At 59.0% G+C, this 21,158-nt stretch overlaps 1 protein-coding gene across 4 annotated transcripts in view; it reads left to right on the forward strand.

The window, feature by feature from the left end:
• The window catches only part of ABCG1 (ATP binding cassette subfamily G member 1), a 68,268-nt gene that overhangs the window by 41,856 nt on the left and 5,254 nt on the right, over window positions 1–21,158 (forward strand). Inside the window, exons 3-14 of one of the 4 annotated variants that reach the window (XM_059063992.2) lie at window positions 6,171–6,288; window positions 8,159–8,291; window positions 10,590–10,640; window positions 12,861–13,006; window positions 13,167–13,290; window positions 13,980–14,094; window positions 16,967–17,115; window positions 17,288–17,389; window positions 18,375–18,543; window positions 19,366–19,466; window positions 19,580–19,738; window positions 20,880–20,998. In XM_059063992.2, coding sequence (XP_058919975.1) covers window positions 6,171–6,288; window positions 8,159–8,291; window positions 10,590–10,640; window positions 12,861–13,006; window positions 13,167–13,290; window positions 13,980–14,094; window positions 16,967–17,115; window positions 17,288–17,389; window positions 18,375–18,543; window positions 19,366–19,466; window positions 19,580–19,738; window positions 20,880–20,998 — 1,486 coding nt within the window. Of the gene's footprint in view, window positions 1–6,170; window positions 6,289–8,158; window positions 8,292–10,589; window positions 10,641–12,860; window positions 13,007–13,166; window positions 13,291–13,979; window positions 14,095–16,966; window positions 17,152–17,287; window positions 17,390–18,374; window positions 18,544–19,365; window positions 19,467–19,579; window positions 19,739–20,879; window positions 20,999–21,158 lie in introns of all 4 variants that reach the window. The other 3 variants (XM_059063991.2, XM_067035166.1, XM_067035167.1) reach the window with 3 other exon arrangements.

Here is a 21,158-nt window from a genome sequence, read left to right on the forward strand (position 1 = left end):
GGAGCTGCTGTCTGGCCGGAGGAGGGCAGGGGCCACGCGCCCGCAAACAGGCACTCACCGCCGGATACTGGAAAGTGGTTTCCCATTCAAGGGGTTATCCTTGGCTTGTCCGTAGCAAAGGAGGGGTGTCTTCATTTCCAAGGGAGGAAATTATCTTTTTTTTTTTTTTTTCCTCTGTTTGGGAAAGACATGTTCCTCTGATTAAAAATCAACGCCCTGGGCTTCCCTGGTGGCGCAGGGGTTGAGAGTCCGCCTGCCGATGCAGGGGACACGGGTTCGTGCCCCGGTCTGGGAAGATCCCACGTGCTGCGGAGCGGCTGGGCCCGTGAGCCGTGGCCGCTGAGCCTGCGCGTCCGGAGCCTGTGCTCCGCGGCGGGAGAGGCCACAACAGTGAGAGGCCCGCGTACTGCAAAAAAAAAAAAAAATCAAAAAAAAAAATCAACGCCCTAGGGGTTCTATGTAAGATTCAAGAGCAGTTAGGCACTGACCTGATGGCAGGGGACCTGAGAGGCCTCCACAGGCTCTGTGCCTCCTGCTTCTTGATCCGGGCGCTGGCTCCGTGGTGGTTCTGTCTGGGGGCGTATACTGAGCCGCGTGTACACTTAAGACGCGTGCACTTTTCTCTGTGTATTCTATACTTCAATAAAATTTGCATCAAAAGTGATTACTCAGAAATGATGGAACGTGCACATTTCGATTGCTGTTACGTAAGAGCTCACAGGCGACGGGGCGCGGGTTTATACTTATAGGATGTGAGACACAGGGACACCACGGCCCCTCCATCAGGCAGTGCCCGCCCTGTGAGTTGAGCTCAGAGGCCATCCAGACAGCTGGTCCTCCGGGAGCTCCTGGCCGTTTCCTGCTGGCCCAGCATTCGCCAGAGGGCTCTGGTCCTGTTGGGGGCGGCTTGGAAAGAAGTGACAACCAAAGGGCAATGCCCAAGGCGGTGGCTGTCACTCTGAATTCACTTGTGCAAATTCACTTGTGCTCTTGTGCAAAAATTCACAAAGCAAAAAATTCACTTGTGCTGTCACTCTGAACTCGCTTGTGCAAAGAGTTCACCTTCGTATTATCGACGTCATAGACGCTTTTTCAGTGGCCACTACGTGCGGACACAGTGCTTCAGGAGGCTGTTCTGGTCACGTCTCCGCGGAGCTGATGTTCACGGCCTCTAGGGGCGACGCTAGGGCCGGGAGGCAAGAGGAGGTGTCGTCGGGGGCAGGTATCAGGCGCTGGGCTCCTGTCGGGCACTCGGTTTGGCGCCAGCAGGCCGGCGTCGCCTTTAGAAGAAGAGTAGCCTGCTCAGCTGTCTCCTTCATTCTGGAAACTCAGGATGTCTGGACAGGCTTTTCCCGAACTGGTAACATTCCCAAAGTAACTCACTGCAGGCATAGCTAAGAAAGCCCTTCAGTTTCCCTTAATGCTAACTGCTAATAAGCATCTTTATCTCCATGTCTTTGTAGACAATTACAGCCCCACCAGGTGGGGGCTGAATGGACGTGTGGGTTTTCTGTGCATGTCACAACTCCCCTGGAGAAGGATTAGATCATGGACAAGTCACTTCCGGTTGGCTTCATTTTCGTGTCACTAGCGGGGTTTATGCAGAAAGCCTTTACCGGTTTTACCATCGTGGTTTTCCTTCGTGATGCCCACTGGGCAAGGCACAGGGCCGGCCCGTCCACCAGCTCCGAGTTTAGCGGGTCCGCGGGCTAGTTAGAAGTGCCGTGGCATGTCTGTCGCTCCCCTTACAAAACACACCGCGCCTGGCGAGGGCATCTGTAAAGCAAAACCCTGGAAAGCGAATCTTGCTTCTCACAGCCTATTCTTGAACACCAAAGACGAACCAGGCAAGGTGGCCCTTGGGCTGCCCTTAGGGCCAGTGGGGCTGCGAGAGGCACGTCTCCCCTGCATCGGGCCTCTCCTCACCCTCAGACGTATGGTCCTCCCGCGTGCTGGGTACCCGCTCCCGCCACCCCTCCAACCATAGTGTTTCCTCCAAACGTCCGGGTGTGACTGGTCTTCCGGCCAGACCCAAACATCTCACTTTACTTTTGTCCTCTTCCCCACGAAGACCCCTCTCAACATCCCCTAGATGTAAAGCCTCGGGGGCTGCGAGACACACTGGCCCCGGCTGGCCCTGGCTCTGTGCCGGGAGCCCTGGGTTTCCGTGGGCCGCCCGCACGGCACCCCGTTCCGGCCCATCGGCACATTTGCCCCAACGCTCCTGCCGCTCGGGGCTCAGGGGGGGGGGGCGCTCCTGCCCTTGGCCCCCGTCTTCTCCCTGCAAGTGGCGCCCTCCCCACCCGAGAGGATGCTATAGCAAAACTCCTGCTGGACCCAGTGTCCGAGAAGAGTTCCCTCCCCTGGGGTGGGTGGGTGGGCCCGGGGCAGTCACCTCACTGTCTGTCTGTCCGTCTCTCTCCATCTTTCCTCCCCTCCCCGGTCTGGGTTTGGATCTGCCTTCTGGCCTGGCCTTTTCAGGATGCAACACCCGCACCCTGCGTGGAGCTGACGGGCACTCGTGGCTCTGCCTCTCAGGAGGTTTCCGTGCTTTAGATCCCGAGTGCCCAGTGTCCCGACCAGAAGAGCAGCCCGGGAGAGGCACCCGTGTAAACAAGTGCCCGCAGCACACAGAGGAGGCGGCTTATCCATTAGGCCAAGACCTGGCTGAGCAGAGCTTATGGCGGGAAAGTAGGGCTGGGGCGGGGGCGCAGCATCTCCATTTCCTATTTCTATAAGGGGACAAGCCGCGAGGCTCTGCAGTGAAGGAGGGTCTCCTTGCATGGACACAGGGATGCCCGTGTGCTCACAGACTCGGCTCCCACGAGAGAGCCCCTGACCAGCTCCCGGGCCCTCAGCCCGGTTCAGAGCACGCACTGTCTCCTCGTCCCAGCTCTGTGGGTCCGGGAGGACACAGGTGGACGGATGCCTTCTGGACTTCCGAGTCCAGTGCCACTTCAGACATTCTTCAATCCCAAATGCAAGTCTGTCGTTCTAAAAGAAAAGCAGGTTTCTGATACTAGAGAGGCACCGCCCGAGAGGCTGGGCCGCACATGAGGACGCTCCTCAGCGGTCCGGCCTTGCGTCGAGTCACACATACGCCCTGTCCCTCGCTCCACGTGCCCCCGGGAGCCCTCGCCCCTCCAAAGCAAGAGCTGGGGGGCCGGTAACTCACTTGGCTCCACACGTATCGCTTTAGCTCTGGGGTCCACAGCCAGACCCCCACCTCCAGTTCGCTGGCTATAAATGACAACACCGTGGTCTATGAGCCCGGTCTGCCTGCCTTCTCCCCTGAAAGGCCTGATGCCCCCCCAACCCCCAGACCCATGTGTGTTCCTGGCCTCCTGGCCGTGGGCGTCACAGCCCGTGGGACCCAGCTGGCAGTGCTATTATCCGGTGCCCCGGTGTGGACCCCAGCACCACGGGTCGCAGTGAGAGCAGCGCCCACGGGCCCTGCTGGAGGGAGGGGACCCCCCAGGTCCCCAAGGTGGGGCTGTCCTCGGGCGTCACGACCCAGGGGCAGGCTGCACGTGGCCTCTCAGCGGCCAGTGGTCACCTCAGCCCTCCGTTCCCCTAACCGGGCGGCTCCCGGTTGCTGGGGCACCAGCTGGGGATCGGCTCTGAACTAGGGCAAGAGCAGCCTAAAGGAAGGTTTGCTCCGGAGCAGCCCCGACGCCGCCCGAACCCCCGGGAGGGCAGTAATGAGCGGACGCCCGGCCTCCGTGCTCCCTCAGTGACGTCACGCAGGTCCCCTGGGCCCCCTCCGCGGAGCTCCAGCCCACGGGGAGCCCACACTGGGGCTGGGCCCTGCAGGGAGGGGGCCCTGCTGTCCCCCAGCTCTTCCCTCCGTCTGTCCGCCATGTGGCAGACGTGATCTTTCAGGGTCCCCGACCCCCAGCCCTGGTCTCCTCTGGCCCCCCTGCTGTGCGTTTGCCCACCTGCCACCACCCGCGTCCCGGGGGCAGGAGTCTCACTCTCTTGCTGCTCCCCCAGGCCCCCCTGCCCCCGTCTGTCTGCTCCTCGGCCCCTCCCCCCCAACCAGGGGTGACCGTCTCAGGTCTCCCCAGGCGAGACCTCCGCTCCCCGTAACGAGTCAGGTCGCAGGGCCGCCTGCTTCCCGCCTTTTGCTTCCATGTCTCTCTGCCTGACTTAAAGGTCCTCAGGGACTTGCCGTCAAGATCGAGGAGGCAGCTGGTGACAGGCTGGGTGTTTAGGGGGTCCCATCTGTGAAAGACGAGAGGCGGCTGGGAGAAGACTCCCCAGACCCAGGCTGGGGCTCGAGTAGACACACAGGCTTGGGGGTCCAGGGAGCGCCTAGGGGCAGAGTCCAAGACCAGGGCTCAGTCAAGGGCTCCACAGGCCCTTTCCTCATCAGGCCCCTTTCAGCTCTGCGAGGGAAGCCAAAGTACTGCTTTTGCCCGACTCTGGTCATTTGAGGGTATGTCCTTGGAATGTTTCTCAGGGACTGAGAAGTGTTTCTTCTTTTTTTAATTTAATTTTTATTTTATTTTATTGACTGCACCGCACAGCATGCGGGATCTTAGTTCCCCGACCAGGCATCGAACCTGTGGCCCCCGCAGTGGAAGCGCCGAGTCTTAACCACTGGACCGCCGGGGAGGTCCCTGAAAAATGTTTCTGAATTAGGAGTCTTTAGATGAATCCAGTTGCTTCTATTTGATTCTTTTGTAGCTCATTTGAACAGTCTGCTTGAGAAAAAGTAATGTGACTCCGTTTGGCATGCGTAGTTTTTTTTTCCTTTTACAAAGCTCTCGGGTGGAGATTTGGCAGAAAGTCCAAAGCAATGTGATGCAACTGCAAAATGATAAACTTTTAATTATTAATGAATTATTAATATATGAATCATTTAATTATAAAGTAATGATTTGTGAATAAATTCTCTACAGAGAAGTTATACCGCTAGAGATGAGAACTAGAACGTTCATACATGAAATAATAAATTAATCACTTCGTTGATAAAGGCATGAGTTGACCATTGTGGTGGGTGGTGCAGCCCTGGGTTAGGATCTGTTCACACTGGCTCTGGGCTCCTGGACAAGTCGCCCAGGCCCACTGGACATCCACTTCCTCGATCCGAAACGAGAATGGTGGAGTCCTCGTACCCTAGATGGTGTCCACGAAAGGGCTTTGTGAACTCTAAAGCATTGTACGTGCACTGGTACTTGTCACTGATACACCCTCGACATGCAATCGAGGAAGTAGGCAGAGGCATCTAAAAGACCCGAGGTCCGTTTTCTTGACCAGAACTCAGCATTTTCATAAATACTATGGCAGGGGTCCCACCCCCACAACCAGGCCGCACAGCAGGAGGTGAGCCGCGGGAGAGCGAGCGAAGCTTCATCTTTATCTACAGCCGCTCCCCGTGGCTCGCGTTACCGCCTGAGCTCCGCCTCCGGTCAGATCAGCTGCGGAGTTAGATTCTCATAGGAACGCGAACCCTACTGTGAACTGCGCATGCGGAACCCTACTGTGAACTGCGCATGCGGAACCCTACTGTGAACTGCGCATGCGGGGGATCTCGGTCGCGCGCTCCTTGTAAGAATCTAACGCCTGATGATCTGAGGGGCGGGGGGGGGCTGAGGCGGTGATGCCGGCGCTGGAGAGCGGCTGCAAATACAGATGATCATTAGCAGAGACGTTTGACGGCACAGAGACCATCATAAATCAGTTGATTGCAGACTCATATCAAATCCCCGTCAGTGGGTGGCAAGTGACAATTAAGCTGCATCTTATGGAGTCGACTGGACATAAGCAACACCCTTCGAGTGTCACTGTCTCCCATCAGCCCCAGATGGGACCATCCAGTTGCAGGAAAACAAGCTCAGGGCTCCCACTGATTCTGCATTACGATGAGTTGCATAATTATTCCGTTACATATTACAATGTAATAATAATAGAAATAAAGTGCACAGTAGATGTAATGCGCTTGACTCATCCTGAAACCGTCCTCCCCCGCCATCCGTGGAAAAATTGTCTTCCACGAAACCAGTCCCTGGTGCCAAAAAGGTTGGGGAATGCTGTACTATGGTGTGAAAAACCTTGCCCTTGGCCTTGGTTCTGCAGCCAATGGTACTGTGTGTTTGCCTCTGCCGTACTTGGGGGCAAAACCAGTGAGTCCTGGTTTGAAAATGAGTGTGATCCGCTTTTCACAGGATACAAGACCCTTCTGAAAGGAATTTCTGGGAAATTCAACAGTGGAGAGCTGGTGGCCATCATGGGTCCTTCCGGGGCTGGGAAGTCCACGTTCATGAACATCCTGGCCGGATACAGGTGAGCAGACCCTTGCCCAGCGTTCGGCCAGGGGCCAACAGTATGAAAGGTCCATCTCGTCACTGCTTAAGGCTCGGGGCAGGCTCCCGGGAGGCCTGAGGGGTGTCTCGCGTTAAGAGGCTTTGGAATCTGTGAAGGGAACAGAGCTCCGGCGTTGGGGGGGGCGTCAGAAGGCAGCACGTGCTGGTTGTCGCCTGGTGGCGGTGAGTGGCTGCTGCGCTCAGGAGAGGGAGGTCCTGGGGCCAGAAGGGCCAGGCCTTATGGGACAGGAAGTAGTGGAGAGGTCCAGGTTGGGGAGGGGGACGGCGGGAGAGCGCTGAGACAAGTGTGAATGAAGGTCAAAGCTAAGATGAGCCATTTTCAGAAGAAAAGCAGCAGCGTCAGGCTGGGCCCAGAGCTCACACGACTCTTGCCTGTGGCCATGTTAGCTGCTCCGCTGTTTGGAAACCACAGCTCTCGACATCCTGTCCGGTGACCTTCACGTAAGAATGGTTTGAAAACTGAATCTTCAGAAGTGTTAACGAAACGCTCTCTTAAAGCCAGTGCTCTTCAGACCTCACGGCTTCCGTTTGCTACTTCAGCAAATAAATTTTAAAACTAACTTCATTTACTGGCAAAGAAAGATAAATTCCGCCCGCCCCCTTCCTTAGGACTTCTGAATTACCCTTTAAAGATGAAAAGCAGGATTTTTAAAAAGTCTCACTGATGTCTGCTGTAGTCACTTCTGAAGGCGAGAGCCAGACTTCCACCACCCCGCGTCACGCTGGGGCCACGGGAGGGGAGAGTAGCTTCTGTTTGGTGCGAGCAGCCGTTTTTCAGCTCATCACACACCCTCAGCTGCTGTCCAGCCTGCGCGGCACGTGGCCGTCCTGGAGCCACAGGTGGCACCCCGGAGACCACTGAGCTCGCAGCCTGGTTCCCCGGAACGCCCGCTGATCCCACGCCTTCCCTGGAGGAAAGAAGGGACCCACCACGGGGCCCACGGTCACAGCAATGGGCCGGATGAAGTCGGACACCAGATATAGCTGCACCGGTCTCCACGGAGCCTCTGTGTTACTCTTCTGCATGGCATCGAGGAGGCAGGGCTGGAGAAAGAGGATTCTTAGCAGGATGCCCGTGGCTCCCCCTGTGTCCCTGGGCTGAGATGATTCACCCGGAAGAGCACGGGGCCAGAGCGCTGCCCAGCGGGTCTGTGGGTGAGGGAGCGAGCGTGGCGGGCGGGGCCGTGCCCTTCCGCCTCCACGGTGCACGTAGGATGCCCCGCCCTCGCTGCGGTCAGAGAGAACAGCTTCCCATCGCTTGGCCGAGGAGGGTCAGGGCGCAGACCTCCTCCTCTTGGAGCCACCTGAGCCCAGGGAGCCTGCAGTGGTCCTCCAGTCAGCATCACAGTCGTGCAACCCCCGGGAACTGGTTCGGAGGTCGTGGCCACACTCCAGACTGAAGATTCGTGGCCTCTGGGGCCCTTGGGGCGGTTGGTGTAGCCTCGGCTACGCACAGGAGTGTTCACACGCCCATCTTAGGAAACGCTGCAAAGCCCGAGGTGTGCGTGGGGCCTCGTGGCCGCGTGTAGGAGCATCCACGGGTGTCTCCATTGGTTTGGTCCATAGGCGCCTGTTACGGATGTGCTGTCCCAGAGAGGCCCCACGCCAGCCCCTCCCTTTCCGCGCTGAGTGTTTTCTTTGTGCAGTTCCCTCCCCTGAGTCCTGGTGCTGTCCTGGGCCTCCCATCCCTGCCTGGCTTGGTGTCCCCACTGGTCCAGCCAGAAGGCGCTGGGAAGGGCCGTCCTCGCTCCCCTCCCCAGGCCCTGGAAGAGGAGGAGGAAGAGGTCCAGGACGGATCGGGCTGACACGTCCTCTTGCTGGCCTTGCAGGGAGACTGGGATGAAGGGCGAGGTCCTCATCAACGGCCTCCCGCGGGACCTACGCTGCTTCCGGAAGGTGTCCTGTTACATCATGCAGGACGACATGCTGCTGCCACACCTGACCGTGCAGGAGGCCATGATGGTGAGCGTCCCGGGGCCTGCAGTCCCTCACCCGGCCGCGGCCCTCTCTCCTCGCGTGACACAGCGCAGCGCCCAGCACCCCTCCCTCACACGGAGTCCTGGCACCGGGTGCGCTATTTGGACAGCTTTGCCCAAGGCACCCCCTCAGGGCCCTGGGTCCTGTAGACCCTGGGAGACGAAATCGAGGTCAGGTTTCTGGAAAGGTTATTAAGCCGGCTGATGTGAGGGGCCGCCCCCAGGGTGACCACAGTCCCGCACCCCAGCTGAGGCTCTTCCCTTCTCGTCCGTGTCCTGTGGCTCTGGGGCCAAGTTCCAGGCGGTCTGGTGCCCCGGTTAGGGCCCCGAGGGTCTCGTCCTCCGACTCGCGTGCCCGCCAGGTGGGGGTGAGCCCAGAGTTCACTGCACACCGGTCGGCTCCCAGGCCCCTCGCCTTCATAGCCCGGCACAGCCCTCAGACACGTAATCCTGCCGGAGCACACGGGGAAGGGCGCCTCCGAGAGTTCAGCAGCTAGCCCGGGCGCCCCGTACAGGGTGGCCCACGATGGCCTGGCCCAGCTGTGCTCCTCGGACAGACCGTGACCCAGCCAGGCGCCGGGTGGACAGGGACCACACTGACCCGCCGTGGGGGCCACCAGAGAGCCTCCCAGCCAGAGGAGACCGGAAGGTCGGCGGGCCGCCCTCGTCCGTCACGGAGCGTGCGTGCCCGGGGCCGCTGGCTGTCCTGCTGTCCCCTCGCCCACGGCGCTAGGCGGTGCCTGACCTCCGGGCCTCTCCTGGCACGTTTGGACCTTCCCAGCCGGTCTGCCTTGTACTCGGGCAGTAGACGGGCGTTCCCCTTGGGCTACTACGGGCGCAGTGTTGCCCTGCGCTCTTGACTCGGATGCTACGAGGCTTCCTCTCTGTGATGTCGCATCTCGTCCGAAGGGCGACTCCAGGAGATCCTCAGCTGAGCAAAGAGAAGCGGGGAGGGTGTCTGCCCTCTAACGGGCTCTCCCAGCAGCCATGAGCGCCTGGCACCCTGACCCTGTAGCTTCTCTGGCCTCCAGGTTGGCGTACTGCTGGGAGCACAGGGAGCTCAGGAGGTGTTTGAAAATAGGGCGGTAAAGTGAGGAAGTACAAGATTTCTACCGACCCTGTGGATTCCTCAATCGCTGCTTCACCTTCACCCGGGGTAACCAGAGTTCCTGTTGTCAGAGTTAGCGCGTGAAGTCCTCGGTTACCTGTCTGCGAAACTTCACTTTGATTTCCCGCTCGATCACTGCTTTCTTTTGCAAACAAGATTGGTGACTGCTGCTGTCACCTCCGTCCTCCCCCAACCTGTCACCAGGCTCTGCAGTGAAATCCATTTATTTTTCAGAGTTAAAATCAATTAGATTTTGATTTTGAGAATTCCACGACTCCTTTGAGAAATACAGTTAACCTGAGTCAATAAGAAAGGGTACCTTTCACTCTGCGGGGTCCTGTCCCACGCGTAGGGATGGCATTGGCCGCCAGCCGTGGGTGGTACGTTTCCACGTGCTGTTTCTGACCCTCCACCGCCAGGCAAGCCACGATGGGGCACTTGGTGTCACAGGGCAGGCGGCTGGCCCCGTCTGACTCTGGGACCGTGGCCCTTCGGGCGCTCGCCTCTGCATCTTAGCCTCTCGTGGAGCCTCGGGACAACCGCGCCAGCTCACCTGGTGGGCAGGTTCTAACCTCGCCGCCGTGCTGACGAGGAAGCCGAGGTCCTTGCTTCCCAAGGTCACAGACGCTGGCAGAGAAGAGCCGAGGCTGATGCTGGGCGGGGTGCTGCTTCCTCAGGGCTTCGCCGAGCAGGGTCAGGGGCCCCATGCTATGCTAGCAGGCAGGATCTCAAAGAAAACAAAACACAACAACAGCAACAACAAAACTGGAGTTCTCCTGTGTACCACTTACCAATTTCTGTGGCAGAAGTACTCCGCTATGGGTAATTATAAGCTCTCAGTGGGTTGGCAGGTGGCTTGTGAAATTCCTGAACACGCACCCGTCGGCTTCAAGCCCTCAGTTGCCCGGGGATTCCTCCTCTCTCAACTGCCCACGTCTAACCTCCCTCGGGGCACAGCAGAGAATCCCCTGAGGTAACAGGATGCGTCCCGGGCACCACTGCTCCCCTGGACCCACCTTAGTTAACCAAGGAAGCTTGGAAGCCCAGACCTCTGAGGATTACCTCCGCCATCCGGCGGCTCAGCCCCTGGGGCGCCGGGCCTGCGGTCGCTGGGCGAGTCGGCCCCGTTGCCGGCCACCTGTTCGGATTCCACACTGTGGCCTTCGTCCCCTGCAGGTGTCTGCGCATCTGAAACTCCAAGAGAAGGACAAAGGCAGAAGGGAGATGGTAAGTGTGTTTGCTTGGGCCACAGGGGGTCCAGAATTGCCTGAAATCCGCTCAGCACACACGCGTGGAGGGGCCTTTGGGGGCCGGTTGAGTCTGTGGCTTGGCCCCGGCTGTCCTCGTGTGGGTGACGGTGGCATCGCGGGGTGCGCCTGGGCTGGCTGACTCTCAGACGCAGACACACAGACGCGGTGAGTCTGTGCAGGTCCCCGGCCTGAGGACCCAGCCTCAGGGTTAGACCCCGCGCTCCGCGCCCGTTCAGCGTTTCATACACGTTCTGCTCCGCTGGTTTGTTTGTTTATAAAACACCAGCAATGAAGATGGTTCATCATTCATTTAAAAATAACCAGAGTCCACCCAGACACATTTGCAAGGAGAAATCGGGTTCTTACGTGTTACTAACCGGCCTTTTAGAAATGGCACAAGCAAGTTTCTGGGATGGAGATCTCCGAATCCTTTTCTGCTTCCCTAAAACCCCAGGGAGCACGAGGGTGTCGGGGGAGCAGACCCCGCAGGGGGCACCGGAAGGCCCCACTTAGCGGGCAGGCCTGCTTTGTATCTACGCATCCCTTTATGTCTCCCCGTTGTCTAAGGGAGACTCAGCTTAGCCAGCCCTAAGCCTAACCCTGCACTTCTCCGCAGAGGGGGCTCTGCTGCTGGATTGACCGAGGTCGGGGACATCCCCGCAGGGCAGCTGCCCACGCTTCTCCCCGGGAGCTCCCAGCTTGGCTGGGCTGACCCATCCTCCCGGCCCTCGGCGGGGTCTGCTGCCCCCAGAACCCATCGGCTGCACTGTGTGACCGTCTAAGCAGAGGGCTGCTGCTGAGGGCGTGCCCTGACTCATTTCCCTCCAGCCCCTGTGTGCACCGAGGTCCTGGTTGTTTACTTCTCGAGGAAACACAATAGAATGGAATGTTCCAGCACGTGGTAGCATGTTGCCCACCTCCCTCGTTTCCCAGAAAAGCAGCCTCAACCCTCGAGAACCCCCAGCGAGGAGCCTTCCTCAGGAGCCAGTTCTCCCGAGGCCGGAACATTGTTCTTTCTGATTCATTTTAAGACAAAACCAGCCTTCAGGGCGTCACTCTTGAGAACCCGGGACCAGAGGCCGGCACAGGGCGGAAGCAGGAGGGACCTACCTTGACCTCCACCTCCAGCATCCTTCCGGTGGGGCAGAGGGCAGGTGGGGATGTGGTCCTTGTGCCGCGCCGACACCGCGCCAGTGATCAGGCGGGAGCAGCGGGCAGCGCTCGGTGCACGGCGGGCTGTTTATATCCGGTGCCCAGGCTGCTTCCAGGGTGGCGTCGGCAGGGCCGCTGAGGGAGGTGGGGACAGCTTTAAGCAGTTTCCTCGCCTTGCTGCTGAATCAGAGACCTTCTTTGCCCGTTTACAAGTGTGAAAGGGGCTTCACCCCTTCTTTCCGACGGGCCCGGCCTGCGTGATTGCGTCTACAGGAGCTGTGTACACTAGTAACAGGGTCACTGATAGCTGCCTTCGAGTCAATGCCGAGCGTCTCATTCTCTGCTCTGAGCCCTCTACTTACGAACGGGTTCCGTTCCGAGAGCGCGTTCGTAAGTCCAGTCTGTTCGTAAGTCCGACACAGTTGGCCTAGGTACCCAACTAACACGATCAGCTGTAGGGTACTGTACTGTAATAGGTTCATAAGACTTTTCACAGAAATAATACATAAAAAACAAACGCACACAAAGAATAAAGAAAACATTTTAGATATCACAGTACAGTACCTTGAAAAGTACCGTAGTACGGTATAACAGCCGGCACGGGGGCACGTTCACGTCTTTGAAAGTTCGCACCTTGAAGGTTCACATGTAGGGGACTTGCTGTATCGCGTCAGAGCATCGGGGTGGCCCCCGCCTTCGGGCTGATCAGACACCTGGTCACTCGTCCGCCTCTGTGTTCGCTGATCCACACTTCCTGCCACGTTTATCCACCATCTTCCCTGACCCGGGCCCTGAGCGAGGCTTACGAGTGAGGGGACTTGACAGGTGGCCGTCAGGGGGCAGGACCAGGACCCCAGCCCGGGACGGCCTGGCCCCAGCCCGGCCTCTCAGCCTCCTGGGCTCACACTCGCCGAGCGTCTGCCGCCTCGGCAAAGGGCAGGCGTGCGAGTGGGCTTGGGGAGGCGGCTGGGGGTGCCACGTGGGCCCTGTAGGCGGCCGGGGGGCAGGCGGTCCCTGATGCCACCCTGGCTCCACTGTCCCCCAGGTCAAGGAGATCCTGACGGCCCTGGGCCTGCTGTCTTGCACCGACACGCGGACCGGCAGCCTCTCGGGCGGCCAGAGGAAGCGCCTGGCCATCGCGCTGGAGCTGGTGAACAACCCCCCGGTCATGTTCTTCGATGAGCCCACCAGGCAAGCAGGGGCCACGGAGGCGGGGCCCCCGCCCTCCCCGCCGGCAGGAGGGGGTGCCTCCCGAACCCCCTCCCCTCCCTGCGCAGACCCAGCCGGGGCTCTCCGACCGCGAGCTCTGGTCGGGGACCACAGGCGTCTCACGGTGCCCCTTGCCTTGCAGCGGCCTGGACAGCGCCTCCTGCTTCCAGGTGGTCTCCCTGATGAAGGGGCTGGCTCAGGGGGGGCGGTCCGTCATCTGCACCATCCACCAGCCCAGCGCCAAGCTCTTTGAGCTCTTCGACCAGGTGCGTAGGCCTTGCTGTGATCAGCCCCGGGGGGAAACCCAACGCCGGTCCTCACGGCTTCCCCTCAGCTCATTGGGCGCTCTGCATTCCTGAGTGGCTTTGAGTGTGAATGTTTCGTAGGATTTTGGCTCCGTAAGCAGCTCGGGGGGCAGCACCGGAGGGGGTCGGAAGAGTTGGCCGGTATCCTCTTCTCTCTCTGGGGCTGGTGTCCGGCTCCGGGGTCTTGGGGGAGTCGCTGACATTACTGAGGCTTCATTCCCCACCCCCTGGTGACAGCGGGGGAGTACTTGCCGTACAGAATTGGATAGCAGGCTGTGTGATATTTGGACAATATCATCTCTTTTATAAGTCTTAGGTTTCGATACTGTCATGAGTAGAAAACATGTCCCAAGGGATGAGATGTGTAGCGCTCCAAAGCTTTCCTAAGCGGGTGGTTAGCAAGAAGGGAAAAAAGCAACATCATAGTAATTCCTGGTCATATGATATCCTCTGTTTCCCTGACTCATCATGGATTTCCCTTTGAACTCTGAGTCCTTGGGAGGTAACAGAAAGCTCTCCTGAGAGAGAAATTGATGGACTGATGGGTGGGCGGATGGATGGCTGGATGGTTGGATGGATGGATTGAGAGTTTCTCTTGCTTTACAGAGGAAGGCGGAGTTGATGTTTCCTTTCTCCGTACTTTTTTCCAGCTTTATGTCCTCAGCCAAGGACAGTGTGTGTACCGGGGAAAAGTCTCAAATCTTGTACCGTATTTGAGGGATTTAGGTCTGAATTGCCCAACCTACCACAACCCGGCCGATTTTGGTAAGTAGAGCCTTGACCAGCCGGAAAGAAGAGAAAGGGGGTCTTTTTTATTCTTGGTGGCTTTCCGCTTTCACCTGAAGCCTCCCAATCAAGAATTACTGGGCTTCCCTGGTGTCGCGGTGGTTGAGAATCTGCCTGCCGATGCAGGAGACGCGGGTTCGTGCCCTGGTCCGGGAGGATCCCACATGCCGCGGAGCAACTAAGCCCGTGAGCCATGGCCGCTGCGCCTGCGCGTCCGGAGCCTGTGCTCCGCAACGGGAGAGGCCACAACAGTGAGAGGACCGCTTACCGCAAAAAAAAAAAAAAAAAAAAAAAAAGAATTACTTGCATTTTCCACAGACAGCTCAAGTGCCATCCTGAGGTAGAACTTTTTAAGACCAAGTTGAAAGAGGTTTTGTTTCCTCCAGATAAAATACCTGGGAACTACCACAAAGGGATCTATTGTTAGGAGAAATATTTCCTCATACTTTACTCTGTGATGTTGCTAGTCGAAAGGAAGTTATTTCTGAAAAGAAATAACCTTAGAAGAAAAACCCTTTTGCACTGACTAATGGAGATGTTAAAACGCTGATTTAAATTTTGACCAAACGCAACAAAAAATGGGACCCTGGGAGTCCAGAGACCAGGCTAATGGTCCCAGTTACTCCTCCTGACTCGGAGGTCCTGAGGCTGGCGCTTCCATGCTTTGCAGCCTGTGATTTATGGGCTCCACCTCCGGCCTCCCCTCTTGGCCCAGGCCCTCCAGAGCGCTGACACCGACGTCTGAAGTCACTCTCCCGCCAGATCTGCCCTGTGCGGCACACACGTTTACCTGCAAATGGCAGCCTCCTCAAGTCCCATGCCTCCCTGTTCCTCTGTCAGGTCTGCCCTCCTCGCCCTGCTCTCCAAGCGGGAGACCTTGCACCCGCCCCCCTTGCCTTCTCTTTCTCTCAAGCTCATATTTACTAGACCACCAAGTGCTCAAACACCCCGACCCAGTCCTGTTCTCTCCCTCCGCCACTGTGTCTGGGGTCCCTTCTTGGCCGTCGCATCCTGCTTTCCTGGCGCTGCTATAACAAAGTAGCACGAACTGGGTGGCCTCAAACAAGAGAAATTCATTTGATCACGGCTCTGGAGGCCAGAAGTCAAGGTGTCTACGGGGCCAGGCTCCCTCCTAAGGCTCCGGGGGAGGGTCCTGTCTTACCTCTTCCAGCTTCTGGAGGCTCCAGCATTCCTTGGCTTGTGGCCGCGTCCGTCCAGTCTCTGCCCCTTGTTTCCCACGGCTCTTTTTCTGTGTTTCTCTGTGTGTCCTCTCCTCTTGTTATAAGGGCAATCTTCGGATTCAGGGCCCATCCTAAATCCAGGATAATTTCATCTCAAGATCCATAACCATAAAATTACATCTGCAAAGAACCTTCTCCAAATAAGGCCACATTCTGAGGTTCCAGGTGGACATGAATTTTGGGGGAACACCCTTCAATCCACCATAATTCTCCTCCTCGGTCTCCTGGTCACCAGCCTTTCTCACTCAGTTGTTTTACTCTCAAGCATCCAGACCCCGCATTCTCTACATGGCATCTCCCAAATAGTGTTCCACAAGATGCTGTTGCTGGGAAATGCTTCTGTCTTAAAAGAAGGGGCTCTGACGAAGCAGAACCAGAGTGCCGTGAGCTGGAAGGACGTGAGGGCCGAGGGAGAGGAGGAGGACGCTTGAGCATCTTGAAAAGCAGGGCTGGATCAGGTTGATAGCCGCACAGTCGTTCAGGACAGAGGACGGTCGGGCGCAGGTGCTGCTGCACAGGGAAGGCCAGTGAGGTCCGTGGCCTGCGAGGAGGTGAGAACCTAGAGAGAAGGATGACAGGAGAAGGAACAGGGCACGTGGGACCGCAAGGAGGGCCCGAGAAGGGGAAGGTATGCCCTTCCGGTGGCTTCTAGATCCTCAGTATCACGCCTGAGGAGAGGGTGAGAGATGAGAAGGGTGTAGAGGGTGAGTGACCAGCAGAGCGGTCAGTGCTGGCTCGTTTGGTGTCATTGATTGTGTCGTTCTGGTGAGGACAGCCTCTCCTGGGGTGCGACCGGATGGAGGATGGCTTAGCCATCCTGGCTCGGGAAACAGACGGCTGGTTTTGCCGGGGGGGTGGGGGTCGGTCCCTGGGGGCTTTGCATTAGCAAGAATCTTATTCGGGTGAGGGCCTGGGACCCACACCAGGAGGGACAGGATGGGGGAGAAGAGAGGGCAGGTGGGAGGGCGGGAAGGAGTAGCAGTCGCCAGGGGGAGTGCGGACCCAGGAGAGAGGGAGCCGCGTGGGGCCTCGCACAGTTTGGGGTGCAGAGGCATGACACGGGGGCCGAGGAGGGAAGGTGGAGGAGGTGGTCCCTGGGGACCTGAGAGCTGGGGCTGGTGGTCCCTGATCTCGACGTCCCCGGGACGCCGAGCGCACCCCCGTCAGGACCCCCGGCACCTCTCCTTGGTCCCGGAGAGCTGCCACAGCGCCCGTCACTCACCCCCGCCCTGGGAACCGCCCTGCCAGCAGGCATCCTGCTTTCTTCTGCTGTCCTCCCAGCTCCGACTCTGGTGCTTGAATGCCCGTGGCCGGCACTCAGTGAATATAGGACAGATGCATGAGCTCGTGACTTCCCGGGCTCTCCGACATCACAACCCATATTTGCGTTTTCGGGCTCCTGACGTGATGAATGGCCTTGCTGGGCGCTGAGAGCCAAAAGAACACTGGTCACTAAATGATTCTGATCATATCATTAGCATCATCACACAGCATCTACATAATCAGTTAAAAATACTCCTGCTAGATGAATGATTGTGTTGCAAAGCAAAGAGGCCCTCCGTTCACACGAGCAATGCCTAGGGTGACCCTGTCTGTGTCTCACGGTGCAGTCATGGAAGTCGCGTCCGGTGAATATGGCGATCAGAACAGCCGCCTGGTGAGAGCCGTCCGGGAGAGCATGTGTGACTCTGACTACAGGAGAGAGCCCGGAGGCGGTGGCGAGGTGAACCCTTTTCTTTGGCACCGGCCCTCTGAAGAGGTAAAGCAGGCAAAACGATTGAAGGGGTGGAGAAAGGTAATGCAAAGCCCCAGCCCCCAGCAGCACTGCACGGCCCGCCGTGCACCCGCTGCACGAGAACTTCTCTTAGCCGAGAGGGGAGGCGTCCCAGGGCTGGGGTCTCACCCCTCCTCCCCCCTTGGTGTGTCCTCAGGACTCCACTTCCATGGAAGGCTGTCACAGCTTCTCTGCCAGCTGCCTCACCCAGTTCTGCATCCTCTTCAAGAGGACTTTCCTCAGCATCATGAGGGATTCGGTAAGGCGGTCTGCAGTACTCTCTGCGGCAGAGGAAGCTGTAGGGTCATTTCCGGGGGTGTTGGTCCTGCTTTGCACTTTCAGACTGTTCTTCCTCCATCTGCATCCGTCAGCTCCCAGTGAAGCGGTAGTAACAAACATTCCCCAGGTGCCAGTGTCTGGGACAGCAAATACTGAGGTCTGGTTCGTGTAACGTGTTGTGGGCCACGGCCTTGTCTCACGAGTCTTCTCGTCCTGGGACCCAGAATGGAGGAGCGGCTCCTTTCTGGAACACGGCAGAGGGAAAGAGCAGGAGAGGCCGAACGGCGGCCCTTACAGCTCTGGCTCCTGGAGGGAAACGGTCACTGGCGCTCACGTCCCGTCGGCCAAGGCCGACATCGGGGGGGCTGTGCTCCTCCCTCCGGAAAGCTCCGCCCGACACAGGGCACGGCGGGTTGTGCAGGCACTTACAGGAAGGAGTTGGTGAAGGATTGGGAACCATGACAATATCCACCCTTTCGAGTGGATGATCTGACGACCTGAGCAGGGGGCTGGGTGCCCGGGGGCCTCTGGGACCCAGTTTGAAAGATGTAGGGGCTGGTGGCCACCAGGCGGAGCTCTGCAAGGGTGGGCCCGTCATGCTTCCATTCTTTGCCCCCTTCACCACCGTCGTTGTCCGTTGTCCTCCCCTCTGAAGGTGCACTGCCCTCCCTGGTTTGCCACTTTGGGAGGGGATTTCACAAAGGGTGGCAATTCCTTCCGTTTTCATGGCAGCTAAATGCTGCCGTGCGTGTGCGTGTGCATGTGCGCGTGTGCATGTGCGCGTGTGCGCGCGCGCCCGCACGTGTGCAGGTTTAGGGTGGGGGGCTTGCTTCGTGGAGGGAAGGGGCAGGACCGAGCTTGCGACCCGCCTTGGCCGCTGCCTCTGGGGGCCTCGGCCGCCTTGTCCTTTCACCGTCCACCTTGGGCCTGCCGCACACCTGAGCGTGGACCGCGCCTGCCCCCAGGTCCTGACGCACCTGCGGATCACTTCCCACATCGGCATCGGCCTCCTCATCGGGCTGCTCTACCTGGGGATCGGGAACGAAGCCAAGAAGGTCCTGAGCAACTCGGGCTTCCTCTTCTTCTCCATGCTCTTCCTCATGTTCGCAGCGCTGATGCCCACCGTCCTCACGTGTGAGTGCCCCCGGCGGGCCCCTCGCCCCCCCCTCCCTCCTGATCGGCCACGGTCGCGCAGCCTCCCGTGCTTTTAAGTACCGTCTTCTTTGTTGACAGGTGTAGGTGTTGTTGTATGTCCCGTTAGACAAGAAAATACATAGTACATTTCAGCCAAAGGAGTGAATCTCTAGGAAGACTTGTAAGCCTGGTGGCAGAGGCTGAGGAGACATTTCTAAAAGGTTTCCTCACCGGGATCCCCTTAAACACTACTGCACGGGCCTTACCTTGTTCAGTTAGGACAGCCCTGGTGCGGCCAAGTTTGTGAGCGGGTAAAGCTATTCTCGCTGGATTTCCACGCAATTCTAGACTATTTGTAAACCAGGCTGCCCTTGGCCACTTCAGGGAGACAGTGTGGAAAGCCGTCGCTTCACCGGCTCTCCAGCCTAAACCCCCGCTCCCGGCAACGCCTCCTCCTTCAATTGCCCTGAATTGCCAAGGGCGGCTTGCGAGGTCTCGCGCAGGAAGGGAACCCCGTTGTTACGGTTGCTCAGGGAGGATAAGGGCAGCCGTAGATACTTGTGCGCACGGCCACAGCAACGCTCCGCACTTAGATTCTCCCCTTCGTGACGCTTCCGCTATAAAAATGATCGGCGGTCTTTCCAGACGGGTAAAGCACTTCACACCTTTCCGTTCAACCCTCAGGTACTGTAAGTACTGCACGGTCCACGGGGAGGTGTGGGACAGGTTGGGGCCGCAGAGGGCTCGGCAGGAGACCACCTGTTTGAGGCGGTGACCCCACTGTGACGTCGGCCTGACCCTTTCCGTTTTCCCGTCCCCTAGTTCCCCTGGAGATGGGAGTGTTTCTTCGAGAACACCTGAATTACTGGTACAGCCTGAAGGCCTACTACCTGGCCAAGACCATGGCTGACGTGCCCTTTCAGGTATGTGAGCCGCAGCGGCCCGGAGTGAAGGGGGCAGGGGTCCTCCGGCGGCCCCAGCGGGGGAGGGGGAAGTGCGGCTTCCAGGAAGGGGGTGACGGGCCCTGTGTTTCCAGATCCTGTTCCCCGTGGCCTACTGCAGCATCGTGTACTGGATGACGTCCCAGCCGTCCGACGCCGTGCGCTTCGTCCTCTTCGCGGCCCTGGGCACCATGACGTCGCTGGTGGCGCAGTCTCTGGGCCTGCTGATCGGAGCCGCCTCCACATCCCTGCAGGTACCGGCCGAGGACGCGCCACAGGACAGGCCTCGCCTCTCCGCCCTGGCCCGTGCGACCAGGGCTGTGGCTGTGCTGGGGCTCGGCGCCCCCCCCTTGTGACCCTTCTCCTGACTCTGCCCCAGGTTCCTAGACTGGCTTCAGTAGGTCGAGTGACCCCCCCCCAGGGAAGGGATCGCGTGGTCCTGGCTGCTCAGGCTGGCAGATTGGCAGCGGCAGGTGCCCTCGTGCGGAGCTTGGGCACACCGGGTGCCGGGCTCAGCGCTTTCTGAACGCCAGCTCATCGAGTCCAGGCCCACCCATGAGTTACGTGCAGTGCTGCCCGTTTCACAGATGGGGTGACTGAGGCCCGGAGGGGCAACGTGATTTTGCCGGAGTCACACAGCCGGCTCAGAGGCCAAGCCCTCAGTGCCTACCTTTCGTTGCCTCTGCGGGGTCCACCCAGCTGTCCCCTAGACGCCCCCCCTCTGCACCCCCTGCTCCCGCCCTCCCGAGCCCCTCCAGGTGTCCCTTCTGGAGGCCCGGTGCCACCCACCCCCAACCTGCCGAGCCCACTGCGTTTGCAGTTTCTGCACCCCTGGGGCTTCCTGGTGCTCAGGCCAGTCCGACCCTTAGAAGACAAAGCCAGAGCCCTGGGGAGTCAGCACCACCGTGGCCTCTTCTGACGCCCCCTCCCCGACGCGGGATGGACTCCTTTCTGTGTTCAGAGCCTCGGCCCACGCCAGCTGCAGTCAGCGCCCAGGGAACCGCGCTCCCAACGCTTCCTCCCCGGAACACGCCGACGTCAGGTCCCGGGTGGCTGTGCCTCCCTCCGAACCACGCGCCCTCACAGCCACATCCAGCGCCGTGCTACCCCTGCTCTGTGGGGTCTCTACTCTCTTTTACCTTCCGTCCCCTCTGCTGGGCCCGGCTGGGCCTCTGGGCACGAACCCCAGCCCCTCCCTGTGCCAGAGACCAGCAAGCTCGCTCCCCAAACAGAGTGTTTCTCTGCGCCGTCCTGGCCCTGGTGTGACCCGTCCTGAAGTCTCTGGCCCTTTCCCAGCTGCTGGCGACCGTCCAGAAACATGGGCTGTGGCCTCCGGGCCACCTGAGGAGGAGGAGGAGGGAGATGGGAGTCAGTCCCCTTTGTGTCCCCTCCCAGGTGGCAACGTTCGTGGGCCCCGTGACAGCCATCCCCGTCCTCCTCTTCTCAGGATTCTTCGTCAGCTTCGATACGATCCCCACCTACCTGCAGTGGATGTCCTACATCTCCTATGTCAGGTAACATGCGGGGGCCCCTTACGCCTCAGGGACTTTAGGACGACAGAGGGAAGGGACCCGGGGACGTGCAGAGGCTCAGCAAAGCCCCTTGCTCGCCGTCAGCGAGATGACGGCATGTTTCTTGGATCATGAACCCAAAGAGTATCGGTGCCTTTTGTTT

Source organism: Kogia breviceps, chromosome 5 (genome assembly GCF_026419965.1).
Source record: "Kogia breviceps isolate mKogBre1 chromosome 5, mKogBre1 haplotype 1, whole genome shotgun sequence".
NCBI classification, from domain to species: domain Eukaryota; kingdom Metazoa; phylum Chordata; class Mammalia; order Artiodactyla; family Physeteridae; genus Kogia; species Kogia breviceps.